This window comes from Cydia splendana, chromosome 1, assembly GCF_910591565.1.
Source record: "Cydia splendana chromosome 1, ilCydSple1.2, whole genome shotgun sequence".
Classification (NCBI taxonomy): Eukaryota; Metazoa; Arthropoda; class Insecta; order Lepidoptera; family Tortricidae; genus Cydia; species Cydia splendana.
The window spans coordinates 6,303,419-6,323,847 of record NC_085960.1 but is presented as its reverse complement, the minus strand read 5'-3'; the positions used below and the strand labels follow the sequence as shown (position 1 = coordinate 6,323,847).

At 35.1% G+C, this 20,429-nt stretch overlaps 1 protein-coding gene and 1 long non-coding RNA gene across 4 annotated transcripts in view; one reads left to right on the top strand and one right to left on the bottom strand.

The window, feature by feature from the left end:
- LOC134789944 (atrial natriuretic peptide receptor 1) overlaps positions 1-20,429 on the bottom strand; it is a 245,932-nt gene that overhangs the window by 27,303 nt on the left and 198,200 nt on the right. For both annotated transcript variants that reach the window (XM_063760684.1, XM_063760677.1), the window contains exons 5-8: positions 18,376-18,490; positions 11,459-11,606; positions 10,946-11,144; positions 9,974-10,065 (exon numbers count right to left, since the gene is read on the bottom strand). In XM_063760684.1, the coding sequence (XP_063616754.1) occupies positions 9,974-10,065; positions 10,946-11,144; positions 11,459-11,606; positions 18,376-18,490 (554 nt within the window). The remainder of the gene's footprint in view (positions 1-9,973; positions 10,066-10,945; positions 11,145-11,458; positions 11,607-18,375; positions 18,491-20,429) is intronic.
- The window catches only part of LOC134790208 (uncharacterized), a 488,662-nt gene that overhangs the window by 325,290 nt on the left and 142,943 nt on the right, over positions 1-20,429 (top strand). The window lies entirely within an intron of this gene.

Sequence of the window (20,429 nt, the reverse complement as noted above, 5' to 3'; positions counted from 1 at the left end):
ATAAATAAAATAAATAAAATAAATAAAATAAATAAAATAAATAAAATAAATAAAATAAATAAAATAAATAAAATAAATAAAATAAATAAAATAAATAAAATAAATAAAATAAATAAAATAAATAAAATAAATAAAATAAATAAAATAAATAAAATAAATAAAATAAATAAAATAAATAAAATAAATAAAATAAATAAAATAAATAAAATAAATAAAATAAATAAAATAAATAAAATAAATAAAATAAATAAAATAAATAAAATAAATAAAATAAATAAAATAAATAAAATAAATAAAATAAATAAAATAAATAAAATAAATAAAATAAATAAAATAAATAAAATAAATAAAATAAATAAAATAAATAAAATAAATAAAATAAATAAAATAAATAAAATAAATAAAATAAATAAAATAAATAAAATAAATAAAATAAATAAAATAAATAAAATAAATAAAATAAATAAAATAAATAAAATAAATAAAATAAATAAAATAAATAAAATAAATAAAATAAATAAAATAAATAAAATAAATAAAATAAATAAAATAAATAAAATAAATAAAATAAATAAAATAAATAAAATAAATAAAATAAATAAAATAAATAAAATAAATAAAATAAATAAAATAAATAAAATAAATAAAATAAATAAAATAAATAAAATAAATAAAATAAATAAAATAAATAAAATAAACAAATTTTTTAGTATTTTTTTAGTTCTGACGGCACATCACCTAAAACTACTTTAATGTAGCAAACCAGTAAGCAACCGATAATAAAGGTTACCATAACTGTATGAAAACCTGTTAAAAACCCTTAACAAAAACCCTATCGCGATGGGGTTTTGAGATTAACTCGGTTAAAGGTTAGGGTTACCGTTTCAATAAGGTTACCATTACAATCAGGTAACAGTATGATAGGGTTACCGAATGATACGGTAACCGAATCGATTGGGTTACCGAATTGATAGGATTAAGCGTAAAGAGGGGTTTTCCGGTCCTTGTCTGTGTCAGACCGTTTTGCTTTTTTTGATATTTTTGTTTTTTAAGGCGCTAGAGCCCTTCAAAAACGGCCAAAATGGCCTAATAGACCACGCCGCAATGAGAGGCGTGGTATTCAAAACTGATATCAATTAGCCAAAAAAGCAAAACGGTCCGACACAGATAATTTCATAATCATTTAGATTTCCAAATTTGGTTACGATTGGTTAAGTTTTGGGGGAGGAAAAAGAGGACTACGAAACCTCGATTTTTGTCATTTTTACGCAGGATTTTTCGCCTCAGCTGCAGTTGTCCCTATCGCACTAATTTTAGGGGCGGAGTCAAGTTTCTAAATACGTACACAGCCAGAAAAGTGATGGGCAATAGTCGACATTTAATGTCGATAATCTAGTGATGTAAGAAGTTATCGATAAACCGTCTTGTGTGAAAATATCTAGATCCTAAGATGCAAGGGGTTTTGGGTTGAGAGTAGGGAACACATTTTTGTAGTTATGATATACAATCTATTATGAACTTTTTGATTCTAATATTTCAAATTAGAAATCAAAATCAAAAATATTTTATTGCATGGTTAAAATGGGTTAACAAAATTTTTAGGTACCTACAGGCACGCTTCGTAATTGTCGAGCAATTTAGGGTCCTAGCTGAATTGGTTGTTCCATACTTACTCGTGCTCTATGGAATGTCCAATTTAGCTAGAACCCTAAATGGCTCAACAACCACGGAGCGTGACAGTACAAATGATTCATGTTCTGTATATCCTGCCCTACAATGGCGTTAATATTTGGTTGTCATGTCTATACTTCGTTTTTAAGCATTATTGAAAAAAAATATAGTAAATACTAATATTAACCACTAAGTACATAACTATTACAAAAAAAGCTAAATAATTATACGATTGCATGCTTAAAAAAGACACGTCACCTTCACTCTAATGCTAAACAAACGAAGAATAAGAACTAACAGCGATAAGACCGCCTGTTGCTACCTTTATCTACATTGTAAATCGGTTTTAGGGTGCCGTACCCAAAGGCTAAAACACGGGACCCTATCCGTCCGTCCGTCCGTCTGTCACCAGGCTGTATCTCACGAACCGCGATAGCTAGACAGTTGAAATTTTCACAGATGATTTATTTCTGTTGCCGCTATAACAACAAATACTAAAAACAGGATAAAATAAAAAAATTAGTGGGGCCTCCCATACAACAAACGTGATTTTTGACCGAAGTTAAGCAACGTCGGGCGGGGTCAGTACTTGGATGGGTGACCGTTTTTATAAATAATGGTACGGAACCCTTCGTGTGCGAGTCCGACTTGCACTTCGCCGGTTTTTTTTAAATTTGTTTTTATGTTTGTGGTGTAATAAAGAATATTTTAGAGTCAGACCAAGAAAAGTCTACAGCAATTTTGATAGCACACGCAGTGCAAGTGTTATTTATATGTCATAATTTCATAGAAGCGACGTTTGAAATAATACTTGCACTGCGTGTTCTATCAAATACGCTATAGATTTTTCTTGGCCTAACTCTACTTTAAATTACAAAGTAAGGCCTAAATTATAAAATAAGGCCCATCAATGTTTTTTTTTTGTGTTTATTAAACTTGATATTTTGTCTATAGTATTAGCGGACATGGCCTCAAAATTTAAACCCGCTTAAGAATCGGGCCTTATTTCGTGCATTATATACAATACTACCCATTTTTGTGTAGTCATTATTTATACTATAGAAGCATTGTTTGAGTAGCCAATTATTTAAACAGTATTTTTTTAAAGGGCAACGGTGGCAATATTTTAAGGTCTGGATAATAAGATACAGATCTTAATAAGGATATCAATGTAAGTGAATGTTACCATGACTACCAAACAAACAAATGTGATAGAATTTGCCAGCTGGCATTGTAACATTCAGACAGTTACCTATGTACCTAATCTGAAATATGAATAAATTAGTAATATTTTAAACAGAAAAGTAAACCGAATTTTGGCATTTTGCTGGACACAATCACAATAGTAATTTGTTTTACAAGAGGGCAAAGTTTATCGCCACCGGTTGATGCATTTGCAGCACCAATGGTAGAAAATGCAAGCTCATCATCAACTGCATAATCGACTTTTGATATGACTATTGAATCCGAGCTTTTTGATCATGAATCATGATAAAACAACATTTTAGAAGGTCGCAGAATAGTGGATTTAAAATATTTATTTTCTGTGATCTCAAATATCAGGCACGATCATACAAATTGTACATTTGCTGATCTTGCCTTTGTCATTGAAAGACGTAAGGGTTTACACAGAGAATATATATTTAAGTGTAATATGTGCAAAAAAAAGGAAACGATACACTCTGAAGACCCACAAAGAAAATGTTAGTAAATACTGCTCCTCCCCATGGTTACTTGGTTCCTTATTCAACCTACCTGAAATTAAACGAGTAGGTTAGTAAATTATATCATTTTACATAATAAAGTTAAATGTTTAGGTATCTCAATCACTTACTCACTGGTGGACATGGACGCAAAATTTTTGCCCATCTACTTATACTATCTTATAAAAAATGAAATTTTGAAAGTTAGCACGCTTAAAGTTCGTTTTTTTTGCATTAAGGTAACAGATTTTGACATGTCTTATTAAAAATTACCATTGAAAAATAAGTCATAGCAAATATGTTAGAATTATAAATCATATTAATCATATTAATGAGCAAGAGCACCCTAAACCGGCGAGCGTGTATGAGGAATGTTATGAATGTGAAGGAAGCGAAAGTGGTATGTCAGGATCGTAGCAAGTGGAAATCCGTGGTCTCTGCCTACCCCTCCGGGAAATAGGCGTGATTGTATGTATGTATGTATGTATGTATTAATCATATACTTTTTTATATTCTTTTGCTTTCATAAGTAATATAAACTAATTTTTGAAAGCGTTTTTCAATAATTATTAATAAAAAGACACGTCATGATTGTTTACCTTCTTTCTAATGCTAAAAAATAACGAACTATAATAACCGGGCCTTATTTGGTACAGAACCTTGATTTGATAGGTACATCGGATATTCTGGGCCCCTGAGTTTGTTACGTAAAGGACAAAATGGTGACATGTGGTTAGAGCTGATACTGTTAAACTAGTGGTTCTGTGCGCTAAGTATAAAAAATAAGCTTCAGCGAACTCATTAAGCCTAGAAAAAACCCTACACCCTACTGCCACTTAAGTCAGTCTTGAGTCTGAATCAATTTCCGTAGTAGTACTACTACTACTAAGGTACTAGGAGGTAATAAGGCCTATAGTAGGTATAATAAGGCCTACCTGAAAAATAATGTTCTTACAACAGTGTAACCGTGTTAGTTATTTGAGTAACATATATGTAAAGTGATACAATTAAAAGCTAACAGCAAACCAGTACATAAATTATATCTTTTGTACTTCTTATGAATTACACTCTTATAAAGGTTTCGGCTAATTACGCTTAATTACTTGAATAAAGGTAGATGAATTGCGTGCGGTCCAATAGGTAACCACAACTCACGGAGTCCAAAACAATAAGCTGATCAGCAAAGTCAAGTAAACAAAGCCAAGTCACAGTAGTAGAAAGATTATCGAGTTCCGTAAACGTAAGCCGGGTCAAAAAATTCAATCGCAACACAGTAAGTAATAAGTGAACGCCTCGTGGCAGTAACGCACGAAAAATAACATTGCAAATTGTCGGCAATGAGGCGCGCGCGGGTGCAAGCGTACGCATCTGTGTGCGTGCATTACACACACAAATACAGTCTCTCACGCCCCGTCAGAGCGACGGGTATATTCAGCTTGAAATCTCAAAATTGACTTTTAGCTCAGCTCCCGTTTCGTCTTAATTGAATCAAAGGTTAATGTTAGTTTATTACTTGTGGTATATTCAGAAATCTTCTCAAATTAGGTATTTAATTAAATACAGAAAGAGCACCAGTAGCTTTACATTTAAGTAATTTAATACCACAGGCACTGTTACGCGCACTTAAAATAATTAATTATCCGTCTATCTGTTTGTCAGCTGGCTCTGTCTCAAGAACCGTTATAGGTAGACAGTTGAAAATTTCTATTGTCCCTACAAAAAGAAAAAGAAAGTCAAGGAAACCCCATACCATAAACTTATTTTTATGTAATTTGCATCTGTATAACGGTTAAACATACACACCACAATAAAAACTAGTCAAGCGATAATGGTTCGACTCACACATGATCGGTTTTTATTTTAGCTAACATTGTAACATTTAAACCCAATAAGTTGAGCAAGTCAGTACGTAAACAATTTGCCGATAATTCATTTAATAAAAGTAGAACTACACATTGTTCAAAGAACGTAATCTAGTATGTCGTAAACAATGATTTACCTGCTTTCTTTGTCGTCTTTTGAGCAATAAATTGGATTATGCATGCAATGCATCATAAAACAAGCAATTTTCTTCCCCCGTATTTTATTTCAGCGCTCTCTGGGGAATCTCATTAAAGGCTGAACTTTACATACTGCGCTTTATAAACCACACCACGAGTACTCCTTAGTACAATGTTTGCCATTATGTTAGGTTCCCAGTTTTGTATATCTTGTCTTGTTCAAGATTGAGTCCACAGTTCTATGTTGTCTTAGCAGTCATGAGTTTATAGTGATTATGTTATGATTTGAATACTGCTCAGCAGTTTAATAGAGTGTCTACAGTCTACTGTCTACGAAAACTACGAATCTAACATAGAGGTTAAACTTTATGTTAGATTCGTAGTTATGGTATGTATTTTCCAAATTAAAATAATTAATCATCATTAGACAAAGGACTCGGAGTATAACAAGGAAGGATAAAAATTGATTTTTATATTAAATAAACTAATCAGTTTTTATCTAAGATATAAACTGGTAAATTATGTTCGCGTAAGCTATATTTAAATGCGTGCGAAATAAACACAACAAGATATATGTTATAATAATACAATAACATTTATTCCTATACCTTAATAATTGTTGTTAGAGTCTGGCTAGCCAAAAATTGTTGACAGATATTTCGTTGTTGTATCACCAATTATCTATGATTTAAAAAAAAGCTAAAAGTCAGTTGTCAATTTATGTCAGTCATTCAAATTGTTTGCGGTTTATAAGGGGTTTATTTTAAATAATATTAATAATGTCTATACTGAGTGAGGTTCGCAAACTATTATTTAAGCTCGTAAATAATTACGACAATGTGCGAAGTCGATGTGTAGCGTTGTATAACTTGTACATATAACGAAAAACTGCAATGTTTACAACTCCTAAACACATGTAAACAAATTAGGAGGTTGGTGCTTTATAAATATTTTGATACTTAGCATTTAGGATATTTGGCATAGTACTACTTATTTATACTACATTTCATTTTTCGCCTTGTTACAATGGTATATGGTGAGAAAATGTTAACATATGTGTTTATCCTTGACTGTACTTTACATAGTGGTGGTAGAAATTATGTGAGCTGACTTTGAGTGCACGTCAACGTATATTTAACTTATATCCTTAGGTACCTTACGTGTGCACAGAAAATCAAAAATATTTTCTAATATCTAAACTATAATTCCTACTACACAAAGTGTGACCAGCCCAAGATTTTTTGAATTTCCCGCCAAACATTTGTGTAATATTTCAGTAGCCAGACTCTATACCTACATACTATGGAAACGATTGTCTCCAGGAATTGAAACTTTTTTTTAAGTCACCTTTAACTCTCTGAAGTATGTTAAATTTCTCTCGTGTCTAGGTTTATTTATCTCTGGTTATCTGGCTTAAAGTTGCTTTTAATTGACTGTAATTTTCAATGGAACAACCCTGTTCGCCGTGTACCTAACTAAAATTACAGTATATACTTAATAAAGCACGTTCGGGTAATTTGCATGCCTCTTCGGAGTAATACAATCCCAGAGTAAGGTTACAAGTACGAAAACAGAGATGGGATTTTGCGCCGCTTCATTTATCTTGTCAAAAAGCAAATCACGCACTAATTACCTCCCCTTACCCTACATTGTAGCAGTTCCAATACAATTCAGGGCATGGAGCTTAGGTATGAAAAATTGTCGAGATAATACAGGCTCATAATGAAGCCGATAAGAATATTTGAGGCCCCGAGGGCGTTTAAAGTCAGACCGAGCATTATCAGGGCAAATGGATCGAGCGTTAGGCGTGCGAGACCCTCTGTGGTCTGATGAAAAGGATTTGGCGAAATCGTCTTTGCGTAATATTTTTTTGTAGAAAACGTCCGCCGAATGTAAAGAAACTGACGAGTCGCTTTCATTTTCAAATATTACATGTTTAATAAAAAGTATACCCTCTCTTGACAACACAATTAAATAACTTGGAAATGCTAACGTTAGCCCGCAATATTACTTAAATGTAGAGATGCGCATAATCGTTCACTGAGTTGAAAAGAGTGATTCATATCTTTCGCTCGCGGTGATATATATCACTCATTTAGCTCATTTAGCTCATTTCGCTCAGTAGATCTGTAGATTAAATAGTGAGTAGAGAGAGATGTCAATCAATCAGATTGATTGAATTGTTTGGTTTGATTTGTATTACCTACGCACTTGATCGTTAAAAAATATGCATTATTAGTGTTATATAAGCTATACTATACATACATTTACTACAATATACATATTAAGCAGATTTTCCTTCATACTTGGACAGGCTTAGGACTGTCAATCTAGATTTTTTAGGTTAATAATAAAACGAGGGAAAAACAAAGTTTCTCCTAAACGTACCTCATATTAAACATAAACCCCTCTAATCTAGATTGGCAATTATGATGAAAATCTGATACTATATAGTGTACATTTCATAAAAATATTAGACTATCATTACATTAATTACACTACCTAAGCCCGTCAATTAAATCTTAAACTAAAATTGGTCAACAAACGACAGCCGTAGTCTGCTCTCTCGACATCCAACAGTACTCTGTACATAAAAGTGCGTAAATGGGATGGTTATATAATACGCACAGCCATAAGTGCGACGAAGAAAGCAAATCACACGGTACGGATCCCGCCATGTTTTCCCGGCACCCTCCGAATTCATCCGAAACGCTCCGAAACCGTCACTCCGCATCGTCTCACTCGTTTGGCTGGGCCCGCTCATTCGATCATGAGTGGGAAAGAGCGAGCAAGTAACACCGATATAAAAGAGTTACTGAGCGAAATGAGCTAGTCAAATCTGTACTGAGTTGAAGAGTGAGCTAGTTCAATCAAAAGATACAGTTCATTTGAATCACTCGCTCGCGAACGACACATGTCTACTTAAATGCTAAAAAGCATAAATTTGGTTCGTTATTGTGCACTAACAGTTTAAAACCAAGACAGTTTCTTAAACTGTGTTAATTTTTTTGTAAGTAGGTAAACACTAATTAGATGTAAGAAATGAAAGAGTATTACAGTTAATTGATCCGAAGGAACTATCTTCACAAATCACAGCCGCATTTATTCCTCACAGCTCTAATCTAAGAGATTTCTTACAGCCTAGTACGAATAAATGACGTAGGCCAGACTTACAAGAAACGAACTGTTTGTACTACCATAAATATAACATTGAGATTAATGATCCAAAAAAGAGCAGCCACTGTGAGAAGAGATAATACTGTCTGGTAAAAGGCTACTAGTTTAGGATTGAATTGATTTAGGTACATATTAACAAAGACTGTAATATAGTAAAAAATGTATTAGAGCGCAGCTCGATGAAGTAACACATGACTTGTAGATAATTTTGATAAGAAAATTAAGGTGATATAGGTATATTAGGTATTCACAGTTCGATTAGCAGCATATGTTGATATTTACATTTAAGTTACCCGCCCCGTGTAAGGCCCTTATTTATATTATGCTTATTATTTCGCGTTTAATTAATAATATGGATTTTCGCAAAATAACGCCTGATTCTAATTTTTTTTTCACTCGTTTTCTTCGCAAAATCGTTTAATATAAACCATTAAGAAACAAACACTGACCTGGGCATACCTTAACCCTTAAACAGGCCTGACGCATTTTTTACTTTTGATTACTGATTCGGGTAGGTAATAGCTTAAAAAGAAAAGTAATTTCTTGATTTTTTTTATTAAGTACCCCTAATTCAATAAAAAAACCCGGTGGTTTTTATATGCCCACTGCTCGTGAGCAATGGTGCTACGTGGTCCTTATATGGCCTCTGCCTTGTTAGCCATACAGAGTAGTTTTAAGGACAAGTCATGTGCACATCACATTTACACTTGCGTCACAAAATGCACTAACTGCCAACACTTTCTTGGCTCGCATGGATGTCGTGGCTCGTAAGATTGACCGTTGAATAAATATTTAATTTAAAAACCAAAGGAAAATATATTACTTTTGTACTATGAGGGTTCATTCATAGTAATGAATCTTACCCTTAAATGTCATGTAAACTCCCTGCAGGGCAGAGGCCACTTATAAACCACTCGAACGTGCCCCAGACGGGCAGAGGTTTCATATGAACCACAAACTTTTAGATCAAATATTTTATCAGAAAACAATAACTAAGGTAAGTTATGACTTACTACACATACATTATCTAATAATCTACCATAAAAATACAAAACAAAATACTTACAGTACTTTTTTTGGGCGTAGCGAACTTATACAGCGGGAGAAACGTACAAAAACTGCCATTTTTTTGTCGATTTGAACTTGACAACTAAATTTTTAAAGAAATTTGTTTTGACACCTGTCATTTTTTTACGTTCCGATATCACCCTTTACGGCAATGACATTTTGCGGTCGTTGTATTTACTCAGCTCGCCAAAAAAAATCATTTGCTATGTGATGATCAGTACTTATAGATACACAACCTGTTTAAGGGTTAAGGTTTAGTTCTTAAGTTCCCCTCCGTCATTGGCCTTCGCTTGATCCCTACTAAATACGATATCCTGTAAAAATACCTGTCTGACATTTGTAATATTGACTCACCTGGAACTTGCTGGTATTGGGATCCATGTCCAGAAGTGAGTAGGAAGCGACACGGTCGCCATTGCTGTCTATTATAACCTCGCCAGTTATACCTAGAATAGTAATACTAATTAGAAGAATATTTAAATTCTGTCTGCCACATTATGGGCATTATACTATACTAATACTGCCATATAAATAATTTAGCATAATAACTAAAAAACACCAGCACCAAAAAAATCCTGACTGATCATCAAGACGATTCATCATGTTTTTTGTTGAAAAGTTGTTTTAAAGTTTAAAAATCTCTTGTACCGAAACATAAAGGTCGTCTATATTTATAACACAAATTACAACATTTGCATTTTATTTTAATTTGTCGAAATCTGGCACCTCCAAGCGAAGCCCAACTTTAGCAAAGAAAAACTTTTTCAATAAACATTAAGAATAATTGCCTGTTACACGGATACCTGTTGAACTTTTAATTGCAGAAATAAGATTTAATTTGTCTGTTCTTGTTAAACATACTTTGCCAAACATTAATGTGCTGTATTTACCTACTATTTGCTTAATTCTTGGTAGAAACTTTTTAAATTACTTATTTGACTTACTTAGTTACTTTATAGGTCATATTGTAAAAGTTTTATTATGGGATCAATGCCAAAATCACGAAAAAAACTTGGCTGTTTCATACATTCCGGCTGATGTGATGCCGCTGATTTCTATGGGACAGCCAAATTTTTTTTCGTATTCTCGGCATTGGTCCCATAATAAAAGTATGATCTATAGTCAATTTTGTTTATAAATTATTAAATATTTTATTAGGTTACTGTTGTTACTAACATAAATTATAAGCAATAATTTAATAAAGAAATTTTAATTTTTAATTTAATTTATAAGCACATGTAGTGTGACATATAAGTCACAAAAGTATGACCTATAAGTCACTACGCAGAGTATGGCTGGTGGTTAAATTTCACCCTGTCTAATTACCTTGAAAACTCCTATTCCACATATTATTAATGACAGCCTTCCCGTCCAGTCGTCCCCTAGGCTCAGGGGACTGTCTCAAGGTGTCGTTCAATGCCAAGGCGTACAGCAGCACAGCATCGTAAAATGCGGCGACGAATGTGGACACCACCTCGTCTTTGCCAAAAGTGTAGTTGTATTTTTTCGCTGCTAGTTCTTTCACCTGTTGATTAAAGAGGTTAGATACAGTTTATGACACAAAAAATTCCAAGATCTGTATTTGAACGTGTGTTTTAGTATTTATCGAGCCTAGACAAGTGACAATCTTTTATAGAAAACGCCAAGCGAAACTTTTATAGTGTATGGAAATGATCACTTGACTTTTCTTTCGCATATATTATGTAGTCCTGGTATATTTCTACTTCCTATTTACATCTGTCGATAAATTATTGTCATATTATTTTGTTACAGTCTCAGGTGCCTACATATATATTTTTTCCTAGCACCCGTTGGGTGTTGATGCTTATATTAACATACCTGATCCGAAAATTCTAAATACTCTTCTTTCTCAGGAGCTGGACTGGTGACGGTGAGCACGGCGCTGTACGCACGCCGCGCGCGCTCGTTGCGCTCATCCGTGTCTCCTTCCACCTTCCACGGCTGCTTAGACGAGGCTGATGCTAAACTGATGGAAAAGAAAACAAAATATGACATCGGTTGTGGTTTGGACTTAATACTTTGTAATTAGGCACCGACTACTGGATTTCAATTCTTACAAATGTACTCGTAATTAAGTTTAAATAAAGGATATTATTGCCCATTTAATAAATAAATAGTTTAAACATAATTAAATACAATTAAATTAAATATTATTGAATACCACTTTTTACTAACAAAGTAAGGTCAATGTGGCTAATTCCGTCATAGGGGCTATTTCGTCCACGAGCGTATATTTCTTTGATTTTCATGCAATCGTAGGAAAAAAAAACCATTTGCTTTTGATTGATGAAACTAAAAACAATCGCTTCGCTGCTTTGTCAACGAAATTATCAATACTAATTTTAATTTTTAACAAGCAGAAACGTCTGCGAACGATGCTATTAAGCTTAGAATAAATTTAAAAGTGGAAAAATTACTGTCTTGGGTGTCTTGGGTCTGTTTGGGGTTGGGTGGTTTTAAATTTATTCTAAGCTGAAATTATCAATGTTGGTCGTTGTTCGAGAAAAACGCTAGTGGACGGAATAGGCCCTATGACGAAATTAGCCACATTGACCTTAATTAAATACCACTTTTTACTAACAAATATTAGGTACTGTGAATATAATTAGCTCTGTTGATTTTTATTTGTTCCTGTAAATGATACCTAAGTAATTTATATTTAGCAGGCCTGAGCGTCTTCCTGCTACTATTAAGAGAATATTGTCACAGTAATATTGTAAGGAGCTTCCTGTATCGTATTTATGTTTGCCAGGATAATTTATTATACGTCTATTATTAACAAAAGCAGAGATAGCAAATTGCAAAGAAAGAAGTGAATGGACAAAATATACGCCTGTGCCATTTGATTTTATATGTAGGTAAGTACGAGTATACCTATGTTTCAAGAGCACTTGAGCGGAAATCTAATTTTGTTCCAAGTTCGTATCAATTATATTTATAACTCTTCACTACTTGGGAAAGACATCTTACAAGTATTTTTTGCAATAAATCTCGTAAAATATGTACGCATAAAAATAACAAAAATAATGTCTGGTTCAAGGATCTAAGTAAGTTATTAATAGGTATTCTCTTTATTTATTTTTCGTCTTAAGTTAGGTTTGATATAATATGAATATAAAAGTAAAATATAAAAACACTTACAAAACAATAAAAAATACATATAAACACATTATAAAAAACCTAACCTAGGGTGCCGCCGGCAGCGGGGCTTGGCCCAAGCTGCCGGTGGTCAGGGCCGCAGAGTGAGGAACCGACGTACTATACGCGCCGTGTCCAAAATTACCGCCTTCTGCATCTGACCCTTGATCCAACCACCCAGCGAGAGTCTCTCTAGGTGTTGGTCGAGACTCTTTGCTATGAGACCGTTCGCTGACACGACTATCGGAACAATGATCGTCGAGTCAACATCCCACATGGCGGTAATCTCATGAGCTAAGTCTAGGTACTTGCTGGACTTGTCCTTCTCGGCCTTCACGAGATTCTCATCATGGGGGATGGTGACGTCGGCGAGCACGGCCCGGCGCTGCGATCGGTCTATCAGCACGATGTCAGGCTTATTGGCAACAATAGTCCTGTCAGTGATGATAGACCGATCCCAATAGAGCGTGGCACGACCATTTTCGAGAACTGGGGCAGGTGAGTACTTGTAGTACGGCACTTCACGGTCCACAAGGCCGTATAGAAGAGCAAGCTGCTGGTGAATAATTCTGGCTACGAGATTATGTCTGTGCAAGTACTCGCCGTTAGCAAGATGAGAACAACCGGAGATAATATGCCTGAGTGACTCTCCGGGACGGCGGCATGCCCGACAAATGTCGACCGTACCGTCCTTCAGGATATATCTCCGGTAGTTATTCGTCATGATAACTTCGTCCGCAATTGCACAGGCAAAACCCTCGGTTTCTCCGAAGAGGTCCCCGAATCGTAGCCAGTTCACCGACGCAGGTAGGTCTACATCGGGCCCCATGAGGGCCTTGTAGAACCGCCCGTGTGGGTAGGTATTATTGTTTTGACATCTCACAGATATTATGAGAAGTTTCGTAATATTGCGGTTTATCTTATATTTACATATATTGATGATACGGGATTTTTTAGAAGAACCACTGTTTGTTGATTCGATATTTTTGCAAACTTCATAACACACCTGATAGTAATTAGTTATGAACAACTACGAACAGAACTTTAGGCAAAGTCCTGCAGTCTGGAATTTATGTCTCGTGTCATTAAAAGCTTAATGTTACTATGTAGTTGTTATATCCATACTTAAGAGATAGTTCCAGATTCGCTGAGAAAGTGGTTCGACTGAAATGTTTTATTGATATACTGTGTTTGCTCGGATTAGGTTCATTTACATCTGCACAACGATTAGATTCTAAATATTATGTATTTAAGCGATAATAGCAGAGAATATTTAAGAATACGCTGTTGCGTGAACTATATCACGCAATATTTAGCTTTTTTACTTTAAAATCTGTTAAAATTAAATGGGTCTTGGAACGAAAGCAGGTAAATATCGTAGGTAGTTTAATTACGGGCCACATCCCAGAGGAAATCAATGGAGGTATCAGCGGGAGTTGCGCGCGAAGTAATTCAATATGAATTTCATAGTGACGCAAGTTTCAAACGTCTTCTACTTAAGCGAATATAGCGACATGATGTGCTTTGTATGCATTTAATTATATCCCATGTGAATTTTGTATTTTTTTAATCCCTTATAATTTTAATTCGGTAGTTACCTTATTCAAGGGTTAAGACTTAATTGCTTAAGGGAAAAGTGTGGACTGAATGTAGCTGTAGTGACAAAAATTGAGAAAGGTATGTTGAGATGGTTTGGACACGTAGAAAGAATGAGTGAAAGAAAGCTAACAAAGAGAGTGTATAAGGGAGAAGTGGAAGTGGGAGTTGGAAAGGGTAGACCTCGGCGGACTTTCTCTGATCAGATTGGGGAAATTCTGAAGAAAGGCCAGGTCAAGAGCACCCTAAACCGGCGAGCGTGTATAAGGAATGTTATGAAAGTGAAGGAAGCAAAAGAGGTATAACAGGATCGTAGCAAGTGGAAATCCGTGGTCTCTGCCTACCCCTCCGAAAAATAGGCGTGATTATATGTATGTATGTAAGTATGTATAAGAATTAATTGCACAAAACAAACATAATCAACACTAAATACACAGGCAGGTTACATTTACTATTCTAAGTTTTCGAGTACGATCAATACAGAATTTGCTGTGGGAACAGTACCTAATGATTATCAAAATTCATAAAAAATAATAACAGGTTCGTTATATGTAATATTGATTTGAATTAATGACAACACAGAGTCAAACAACACGTTTATAATCGACATTTGCTGTACCTTTTATTTAATACTTACCAGCACCAGAAGTGCCGATAAAATACCGAGAGCCAAATGTAATTAATTAATTAAAAATTAAAAAACACGACTGCGAAAAAGCGAACTGAAAAGACAAAAATAATTTTTAGTTGTGTTAGTTACTTAACTTAATGAATGTAAAAAAATATTAGAATATGAGTGTTTAGTGAAGGTTATAAACAACAAACGCAAAAGTTTTATGCTCATTTAGGATCGTGACTGTGCCTGTGTATTTTATTTCAATTGCAGACAGAATCGGGGACCTTTTAAATGGGAAAATGTCAACACATCAAGGTCCCCGAGGTCATCCTAAATGAGCATAAAACTTTTGCGTTTGTTGTTTATAACCTTCACTAAACACTCATATTCTAATATTTTTTTACATTCATTAAGTTGAGTAACTAACACAACTAAAAATTATTTTTGTCTTTTCAGTTCGCTTTTTCGCAGTCATGTTTTTTAATTTTTAATTAATTAATTTTATTTTATACTTTTTAGATTTTTTTTATTTTATACTTTTTAGAATTTTTACATTCATTAAGTTGAGTAACTAACACAACTAAAAAATATTTTTATCTTTTCAGTTCGCTTTTTCGCAGTCGTGTTTTTTAATTTTTAATTTATTTAATTAATTTTGGGGTCATGATTTCTTTACTAACCATTTGAAGTCACTTTATATTACTTTTGGGAGGGCGTCCTCAGAACAGAAAGGCACGCAGAGCGCCGCATATATCGGGCTACGCCCGACTCCTTTGGAACGCGTACAGTGCGTCACGAACGTCGGGCTACGCCCGACGCTTTCAGTAAGAGGGCACTGAAGGTGTCTTGGTAAGCGTACAGCGTGTCACGTACGTGGGCCTACGCCCGACACTTAGTATGAGAGAGTCGAAGGCGCCTGGCTTTGGACCGAGTGCAGCGCGCCACGTACGTCGGGCTACATCCGACCCTTTTACTATTAGGGCGCCGAAGGCGCCCGGCTTTGGTAAGCGTACAGCGTGTCACGTACGTCGGGCTATGCCCGGCATTTAGTATGAGAGAGTCGAAGGTGCCTGGCTTTGGACCGCGTGCAGCGCGCCACGTACGTCGGGCTACGCCCGACGCTTTGAGTATGAGGCCGGCTTTGGTAATCATACAGCGTGTCACGCTACGCCCGATACTTTTAATATGAGAGAGTCGAAGGCGCCTGGCCTACGCCCGACACTTTTAGTATGAGAAAGTAGAAGTCGCCTGGCTTTGGACCGCGCACAGCGCGCCACGTACGTCGGGCTACGCCCGACTCTTTTAGTATGAGGGCGCCGAAGGCGACCGGCTTTGGAACGCGTACAACGCGCCACGTACGTCGGGCTACGGTCGACGCTTTGAGTATGAGGGCACCGAAGGCGCCCGGCTTTGGTAAGTGGTGTCACGTACGTGTGGCTACGCCTGACCCTTTTAGTGTGGGGGCGCCTTTGGCGCCTAGCTTTGTACCAAGTGCATATACTTGGACAAGTTGCAGGAAGCGCACATCTTTCTTAAGCTCTGAGCCGTAGGCCCTACGTGGAGCTCACCCTTCGGCTTTAAAAAAATGTCATCATCATAAATGTTAAAATTAAATCAAACCTCCTTCTTTCTTTCCCCTGCCCTTATCCCACGTTATGTGGGGTCGGCACAACATGTTTTTCTCTTCCATTCTCCTCTGTCTTTCGTCTCCTCAGCACTCACTCCTTTCTTTCTCATATCCTCTTTCACACAATCCATCTATCGTTTTTTGGGTCTACCATACGCTCTCCGTCCATCAACATTCATCCCTAACATTATTTTGCCTATATGGCATTCATCCCTCCTCATTACATGCCCATACCACGCTAGCCTAGTACTCCTCATTTTCTCCGTTACTGGAGCTACTTTCAGACTTCCTCTTATATAGGTACTCATGAAATTTTGAAATTGAACAACATTTGAAAATTAAATCAAACCATACGGTTATAATGATACTTTCACGATTTGTTCTGCCAAAGTCGGTGCAGAGTTAGCTTAGACGGACTCTGCATCGTATCGATTAATAAATAGAAGTTATATTTTAAACTTTTCGATTCCATAAGCGCAATTACGAACATGTTTTAAAAACTGTGAGTAGTATGTACCTAATATACGTAATATAATTATATTTTTTTATGATCAGCGGTCAAACCCTTTCCTTTTATTTTAATAAGTACCTATCCCATTCAATAATAATATTTGGTTTTATGAGATTAGCTTCTCTTAACATATTTTGTCAATTCTTACTTTCTCAAAATGAAACTTAAACCCACATGTTGCATATATATTATCAATCGGCTTTCAAAGCCCTTCATTTTGATACCCTACTCTATAGATTTGCACGATATTTTTTTCTAAAGGTTATGTTACCCGGCCTACATAGCCTATGTTACCCGGGATGACGTAAGGATTCTAATGATGTATCATACGTCTAAATCGGTTAAGGCATTCAGAAGTTAAGGTGGAATAAAGAAACTCACATACATACAAACATGAACGCTGAAAACAATACACTCTTTTTGTTTGGGCAGTCGTGTAAAAAGGCTAAAAGTTTTCCCAGTATGAGAATGACGGCTGGCTTGATTGATAGTAGTAGTTTTGAAGAACCATTCACAAAAGTAACATCAATCAAATAATTACTTATTCAACTTGAGTCCGAATGCTTAACACTACTAACTACTTCAGAAATTAATTAACATCGAAAGTACTTACCTAGTTAAAATTTTATTAGGTATATTGTGTCGTTTTCCTTAAGTTATTAATATCAGAATAATGATATAGTACAATAGATGCCCTTAAGGATACAAAAAGAATCAAAACTCTTAGTTAAATATTTACTCATGTCATATTATTATGATTTTAAATATTGATTTTGAACAAAACTATTTTTTGTCACCTTTTTTTCAATGCTCTTGGAAATCGTAAACGAAAATGTGGTACCTTTACATTGAAAACGACACGTAGATGACAAAAAGAACAAATTCACTCTCATACAAAAGCCATGCCATACTGTGAAGTGTAAGTTTCTTTCTTAATTGATAAAAGGCTCGGCCAAAACCCGTTAGGCCCACTTGCACCACCCCACTAACCCGGGGTTAAGCGGTTAAACCGTTAACCTAGTGTCAAATTGTACTAGTAACCATGGCGACTCCAGGTTTCACCGGTTAACCCCGGGTTAGTGGAATGGTCCAAGTGGGCCTTACAAGAATAGATGAACGAATAATGATGGTAATAGAAGTAAAATTTAACAATGTAATGAAAGTAACGATGACGGTATTTTATAACGACGATGGTAATAATAAGATAAGATAATAAGCCGATATACAATTATACATCGCACACATACTTGGAAAACAGCTCGATGTTGAAGAAGACGTATTCGCCCGAGGACACCATGTTCAGCTCGTCTGCTGCCAGCATGATCTCGCGCACCGTGCCGGGGTTCGCGCACAACACCACAACTGGAACAAACACGAGACATTAATAAAGCTTCTTATCATATTTAACCTTGCCTACAGATGCGCAGGTAGTTAAAATTTCCAAAAAATTTAAATAGTGTTCAGACCTCAGGATGCTGACATCCTGAGGTCTGAAAACTTTTTAAATTTTTTGATTTTTTTACTGAGTATTAACCCTTTTCCAGGCATAGTACGATTTATCGACCACATACGCGCCACTAGAATTTCAACTTTAGCATTCCGATTTAAGATTCAAATTAGATTGCACTTTCGGGAATCTTGAGTTGTCTTCAAATGAATCATCAAAGCTGGATTAATTGGAATATATATGGATTTTTCGAGAAAACCTTGTAGATTGGGGCCTGGAAAAGGGTTAAAGGAAACTTCTATTTGGGAAATAGAAAATTTAGATTCCCATACAAAATTTTACAAGTTTCTAAAATTATTATAATTAAGTATGTGGAAATTTCGCAGTTTTCCGACGGCACATCAGTTCAGTGCTAGTCGCTTGGCCTTTAGTCCTATTTAAAAGTACTTGTGAAGAACCTCAACACTTGTTTCATAAAATAATGTATGTATAACACGGATCGTCCAAATTAAACACGGATCATCATTGCTACTACCTATTCAAAAAAATGTAACATGTATCAGAAAACTTAACTAAACGCTTATTAGTTAAGTAATTATTAAAAAATATATCTTAATATTAAGATATATTTTTTAACGTAACTGGATATCTAAAGGCGTCATATTTTAGACATTAGGTAAACTGGGATACAATAACACCCTTTATTTATTTTATGAAATATTGTAAGATTGATTCACGAAGTAGGTACATGTACTTGACTTAAAGTCTATTAAGTAACCTTAATATATTAAAAAAACGTGCATATAAATATACAATTGCTCATAAGAGAATAAAAAAAACATAATATAACATTTATCACCACTACTTAAATGAGTTTTGCCTCATTAAGGACGCAAGAAAAGCTGCAGCGGACAGGGATTACGAAGTGCAACGGGAGCCAAGGATCAGAACAAACAAACTGAAGTTCCAAGAGTAGGTAACTTAATTAGTAAGAGTAAAATGTTCCTGTTTGGTAATAGTTGTGCAGTTTTCGTCTTTTAATTAAGATTTTTTTGGCTCAACAATGTCTCATAAGTTGACATTAACTATGTTAATCTTATTAAATTTATATAACCACATTTACTAGCTGACAAAATATAGAAATCCGGAATTTCCAGTAAATACCTACCCACTTACTCATTTAACATATACTTACTAAATAATAGAATCCCGACTCTCGCTAATTAATAACACAGTGGTCCCTTTATTCAACACTTAGATAATGTATTCTCTCCACAATAAAACCATTGTGCTCAACACAAATCATTGATTACTTCGCATGGACTGCACATGCCATTATGGAACATAATATGAGTAGTTATTTACCTTACTCTTGCCAACTGCAATACAAAGCTTTATTTACACTACAGGAATCCATCTTTATTTCGGGACCCACATACACATTACACAAAATAAATGCAATATATGGTCGAGATGTGCGAGTACAACTTGGCCTATATAATAAGTGCAGTGCAGATGGCCCCAACCAAACCCGGAAAGAGAAGAGTCGTAGAATGTATTGGATCCCATACATTTCACGAGTCTTCTCTTTCCGCACGGATTCTATGGCTGTTCCGCTTTCTTAGCACCGGTCAAAATTAAAAGCTCACGGGCCGTATTTTGGAGACTCCTGACATTGCGTAAGTGATCTGCGTTGTGAGTGCTCAAAGCAAAAGCGATATTTACGCATTCGGTCTGCATCTGTCGCGTCGCTAGCTCATTCATCAAGCAAGAGTTGACTAACTAATCAGTTGTTTGACGGGAAGCGGGTAGCTCTTGTGAAAACGTCAGTAACGCAGTTGTGCGGACAATACA